The 6,000-nt window shown below is 20.9% G+C and overlaps 1 protein-coding gene across 1 annotated transcript; it reads right to left on the bottom strand.

Moving 5' to 3' along the window:
• Positions 1–2,926: 2,926 nt before the first annotated feature.
• On the bottom strand, positions 2,927–3,830 carry LOC121130960 (ATP-binding cassette sub-family G member 4-like). Its single transcript, XM_040726578.2, is given in 4 exon segments — positions 2,927–2,931; positions 3,155–3,445; positions 3,498–3,502; positions 3,568–3,830. Coding segments are annotated over 4 exon segments (564 nt in total).
• Between the last annotated feature and the right edge of the window lie 2,170 nt (positions 3,831–6,000).

Here is a 6,000-nt window from a genome sequence, read left to right as displayed (position 1 = left end):
AGTGTTATTAATGTTATTATTGTTGTTATTGTTATTACTATTTATATTCTTATTAATGTTATTTATATTATTAGTGTTATTTATATTATTAGTTATTTTGTTATTTATATTTTTACGTTTGTTCGTTTTCAAATTCTCAATATAATTACTACTACCTCTAAAAAAACTCAACCCACGATCATCGATATCTACTTCCATAATAACAGAATTTCCGATATTACACAACGTAGAACACGATCCTGTAATATCAACACACCTTTTTTTATTGTCTTTTATAATATTACTCTTACTACAAGTCACTTTCGTAAAATTTTCAAATTCAGTTTTCATCGTTTGCTTTTTAAATGTTGGATTATCATCCTGTAAAGGCACATTTTTTATAGCAGTAGAATCTGAAAATGTCGAGGTATTCTTATTTAGAGATTGATCAATGTTCAGATTGGACATTTCGTTTTTTTTTTTGATTCTATTAATGTTGTTCCAAAAATTTGATAAATTAGTTGTTATTATATAATTTTGTTTAATATTTTTTTTTCTAGAAAATTTTTTAAATATAGATTTTATAATATTTCTTATTGTATAAGTATCTAAAAGATTTTATAATTTCATATTTATCTTACTAAATATTACTAATTATAAATAAATACTACTAATAAAAAGTAAATAAAAAAATAAATAAGAAAGTAAGTAAATAAGAAAGAAAGAAAACATACAACAAATTTTAATTAAAATATTTAAGAAATTGATTCTGAGGTTAACTAAAAAAAAATAATAATATTAAGAGATAATAATTGAGTATTTATACCTTATAAATAAAATAAATGATAACTTAAGAATATAAAAATTATTATATACAAAATAACCTACATGAGAATACATATTTAAATATTAATTCCTCAAATTAAAATTTACATCTTATATAAATAATTCTCAATTTATACATTCTGTATAAAATTATAACAAATATGACGAACATTTTTGGTAATAATTTCTAATTTAGTATACTTAAAAACTATTTATTATATAAAAAATACAAATAAATTGATTTTTAGTATTTTCTATATTTTTTTGTTTAGAATTATTAATATAAATAGGTTTAGAATAATATATATCATATAATAATTCTGTACAAGATATTTTGACAATTTAAAATAATCTATTAAATAAATTTAAATCATTATTATAAGGAGGAAATATTTAATAGATAATAATATAAATAATATTATTATTAAAACGTCTCTTAATATATTTTAATAAGAATCTTTAATATATTTTAATGGAATAATAATACCATTTTAAAAGTTTCTTCAACAACAAGTTAGTTGGCAAAACAATCCATATTAGAATCATCAGAAATAAAAGCTCACTTAATTTTTCTAATTAATCAAGAAACTCTATGTTAATTTAAATTTTATAAATATAAGTAAAGTAAATAAAAGTAATTAATTAATTAAAAAATATGTTATCATTTTTTAAAATAAATTATTATATATTCAAATAACAAGAGGTTCTTTTGATATTAGTGTAGTAAATATTATTTTTTTTTCCTTTAAAAGTTTTAAAATAAAAGTTAGTTTTAATTAATAATCACTCAATTATAATAATCATTTAATTATTATTAAAGCTAATACAGATGATTATAAGATTAGATTCTTTTTTTTTTAATTCTTAAGAAGATGACTCTGAATGTGATATCATCGTTTCTTTATATTTTTTTTATAAGAATTAAGACAGAGTGAAATTTAGTTTGTTGAGAGTAATAAAAAATTTGAAAAATTCTAAACTAATCAATTTTACTTAGATAATACCATTCTAGTATTTCTAAAATAAAAATATTTATAAGTTAAAAAAATTAGGGCAGGAATACAGTAAAAAACTATAATACTATTGAAAATTTCATTAAATATATTACTATAATCACCTAATTGCATATTTTGATGCTTTTTTGGTAAGATATTTTGTTCATTAATCAACTTTTCTAAAATTTTTTTATTTTCAGAATCACATTTTAATGCAGATAATACAGAATTTCTTATCATTTTATCAGTGAGAATATATGAAAATTTTTTGTGTAAATAACCTGTATTGAATGTATCGATGAGAGGAATAATATATTTAATTAAAACAATAATATTTGAGTTATCAGCATTGAGTCTTATACTAAATATTATAATTAAACCAACCAAAAGTTTAGTTAAAAATATTTCAGAATTAATTATTATTTGAATAATAAACATAATCAACAATGTTTTAGACTTAAAAAAGAAATTACAAGAAAATATTGGGGAAATAATGTAATATAAATTTGTAATAAATATAATAAAATATAAATATTAATCCTCCCATAAAGCATTGAAACTAACAGAATTACGATTGTATGAGTTGCAAATATATAAGTTATAAATACACATATTAATGACATCATTAACGTGTATTGTGAGTAATAACTTCTTCTTATTTCCTGAATAAAAAAATTTTTCATCCCATTGAAATAAAATACCAGAAGTGCCAGGCTAATATTAACATATATTTCTAATTTCATATTATAAAATAATGAAAAAAAATTATATGACCTATCTAAATTATCTGGCTTCACACGTTTCTCATCTTTATATGGCAAATCATATTCATCGTACGTTTTGTATTCATCTGTATAAATAAAATCTTCTAAATTTAATTTTGGAGGATTTTCCATATCATTAATGTCCATTTGATCATTATCAATCAAATATTTTATATATTTAAGACTTATTTTTTTAGAAAGTTCAGGTAACAATTTTTTACGATGGGGGCTTATTCTATTATTGTACGTCATATTTAAAAAAAATAAAACTAAAAGTTGTTATTATTACAGCTAATATAATCGTTAAATATTTTACCTTTATCAGATTAATAAAAATAATTTTATATAAGCTAAAAATATCTTTTAAACTAAAAGGCATATTTTTGTTATGATTTTCAATAGAATTTTCATATTTTTTTTCGTTTTCCTCATCGGCTTTAATTCTTATGTCATTTATCATCCTCAACAATATTTCTTTAATTTCAGCTTTTTTAGATTCAATTGTTTCAAGCATAAAAAAACTTAGACTTCTCTTCTTTTCGTTATATATTCCGTATTTATTGAAATATTGTTCTGCATCTTCTACTTTACCTGAATATATCACAGTTCCTTTATAAAATAAAACTAACTGATCAACAAATTCTAAAATTGCAGAATCTGGTTGATGGACCGTAAATAATATTGTTTTGCCTTTTTCAACTTCTTTCTTCAATAATTCAACCATTTTGTAAGATCTCATATCATCCAATCCACTTGTGGGCTCATCAAGTAAAATATACTTCCTATCTTAAATTAGTGTCTTAATAACCATAAATCTTTTTAGTTCACCTCCTGACAATGCTGATAGAAGTGTAAACTTCTTACTCTTGATCTCCAACTCATCTAAAAAATAATCAAGGTTATCATCAAATTCATCAAGTTTATTACAAAAAGCAGAAACTTCATATATATTTTGATAGACCGTTTTATTTTCATAATATAATTCTTCCTGCTCATTTATTGACGAGTTAATAAAAAAATCGTTAAATTCTCTCTCCTTATTGTCTAAAAGTATTTCACCACTTGTAATTGATCCTTCTGGCATATACCCTTTTAATGTTGATAAGTAAGATGTCTTCCCACACCCACTCGGTCCTAATACTGCAATCAAAGAATTAGATTCAAACTTTAAGTTAAATTTATCTATAATTTTGACGTGGCTCTGATTTGATAATGCTTTGTTTTTATTTGGAAAGCTTACGTTAATTTTCTTTGATTCAATTTTCATAAAAAATTTTTATCAAAAAAATTATTTTCATTAAAAAAGGATTTTTGAAAACCCCTAGAATTTTATAATTACTGAGTAGTTTTCAAAAAAAAATAATTATAATAAGCGTTGTGATAAATTATATAAGTAAAACAAATAAAAAAAAAAGAGTAAATTAGTTGCTTTAAGTCTTAATAACATCATAAATTACTATTTAAATTCTTTAAATATAACCAAATTTTATTTTATATTTTTATTATAAAAAATAATAATTCCTACACAGAAAATTAAATTTCATATTAATTCTATTAAAAATTTTGGATTAGGGTTAAATTTTTCCCCACATAAAAAAAATTTACTCCTATTATATAATAAAAGCAAAATTTATTTGGAAAATATTCCCTTAAATTTGTCCTAACACCTTTTCTTTATTTCATACTTTATCTCGTTTTTGAATGACTCAATTGCTCGTGTATGAACATTAGTTCATTTATCCACAAAATTGTACTAATTACATACTATTTTATGAACAAAACCATGCTCTTTAATTTATGTATAACATATATTAAAATTTTAATCCATTATACTTCCGAAGCCAACTCGTGAACGTATTATTGGTATAATTGTTTTAGACTTCTTATTCTCAATAAATTTGCAAAGTATTCAGAGATTTTTGAATCATATTCTCCAATACATAATGAATCCGTCTTTTATTATTTATTGGTGATCTTCCTCTGTAGATTTTAATTGTCTAGTTTAGCATTGTTTCATCTTTGTATAGTTTCACCAAACCCTACAAATTTTTTCTAGAACAATTTGGGGCTTTAATTAACCCGACTAACTTTTTAATTATCTTTCTTAAAGTATTTTTTGATATTTCAATTCTTCTTAAATTTTTAGCGACAGGTGTTTTTTTAAGACGTAATTTATTATAACCTGCATAACATTTTTTAATTGGCACATTTATGCCTTCAAAGAGCAAATTAATTTTAATAAAGATATAATCCTTGGACTTTATGCACATTCTTACGTTACATCTTCAACTATATCCTTCTTTTTGTCTCTTATACTTAACTAAAGATAGAAATTGAGAACAGAACTTACATATCTTCTCCTTTTCTTAAAAACTGTTCTCTATAAAAACATCATGAGTTTTTTGGATTCGTATGTATAAATAATTTGTGAAAGCTGTGGGAACATTTCCATTTTAGTTTATTAAAAAAATTTAATAAATCAATTTAACACAAAAAAAATTGGAAATTTAATACGTTTAGAGTTATTATAAGAAGCTTGAATAAAATAAATATTAAAAAAATATTAAATTTTTTTTAGGCTACAGGTAAATCTTTTTAATTATTGTTTAGTTGATTATCTGGTTCTAAAATAATATTTATTAAACTTCTGTCTTTTAACTCTTTGGTTTTTTTATAATTACTATTTTAATGTTTTTTATTGTTGTTTAAGTGTTTCAAGCTTCTCGTAATACTCTTTTTTGTTATTTTTATTCTTATGTTTTACGTCATATGTTATAATGTATTATATCCATTCGTGTTTATAAGTGCTTAAAAAGCATATTTATGTGTTTCATTGTGTTTTTTATAATATTCATATATGCAATCATTTAACTAATTCTAAATTTTTTTCTTTTCAAAAATTATTTTTTTTAATTAATGTCTTTATTGTTTTATTAAAACCTACATTCTAGATATATTTAATCTTCTAAAAACACGCTTTACTCTATATTTAGAATATAGTACCTCAATATTCTTGTTATTTAATTCATATGTCTTTTATAACTATGAAACTTATTTTAAAGGACCAAACATTTTTAAAATTTTTCAGTACAGCAATTAATATTATTACTATTTTACTTATTACTAAAAAAATGCCCAAGAATATTTTGAGAAGGAATCTATGCATTTATAATATAATGGTATACATAATTTTAAATATGATCTTTCATATGTATATATATGTAAGATCGATTTAATGACTATCCCTCTTTAGATATTAATAATTTTCTTTACATTTTTTGTATGATTTTATAAATTTAGTAACATCTAATGTCGTAATTCCATTATAAAAACGCATGATATAAATTTTAAAATAATTATTAAATAAGATTTTGTTTATTTGCTTGATATATAATAAATATATATATAATAAGAATTGTAAAATATTTAGATAGTCC

The sequence above is a fragment of the Lepeophtheirus salmonis genome, unplaced genomic scaffold (genome assembly GCF_016086655.4).
Source record: "Lepeophtheirus salmonis unplaced genomic scaffold, UVic_Lsal_1.4 unplaced_contig_14546_pilon, whole genome shotgun sequence".
Taxonomy (NCBI): Eukaryota; Metazoa; Arthropoda; class Copepoda; order Siphonostomatoida; family Caligidae; genus Lepeophtheirus; species Lepeophtheirus salmonis.
Note: the sequence above shows the minus strand (reverse complement) of the source record. Positions and strands in the feature narration are given on the sequence as shown.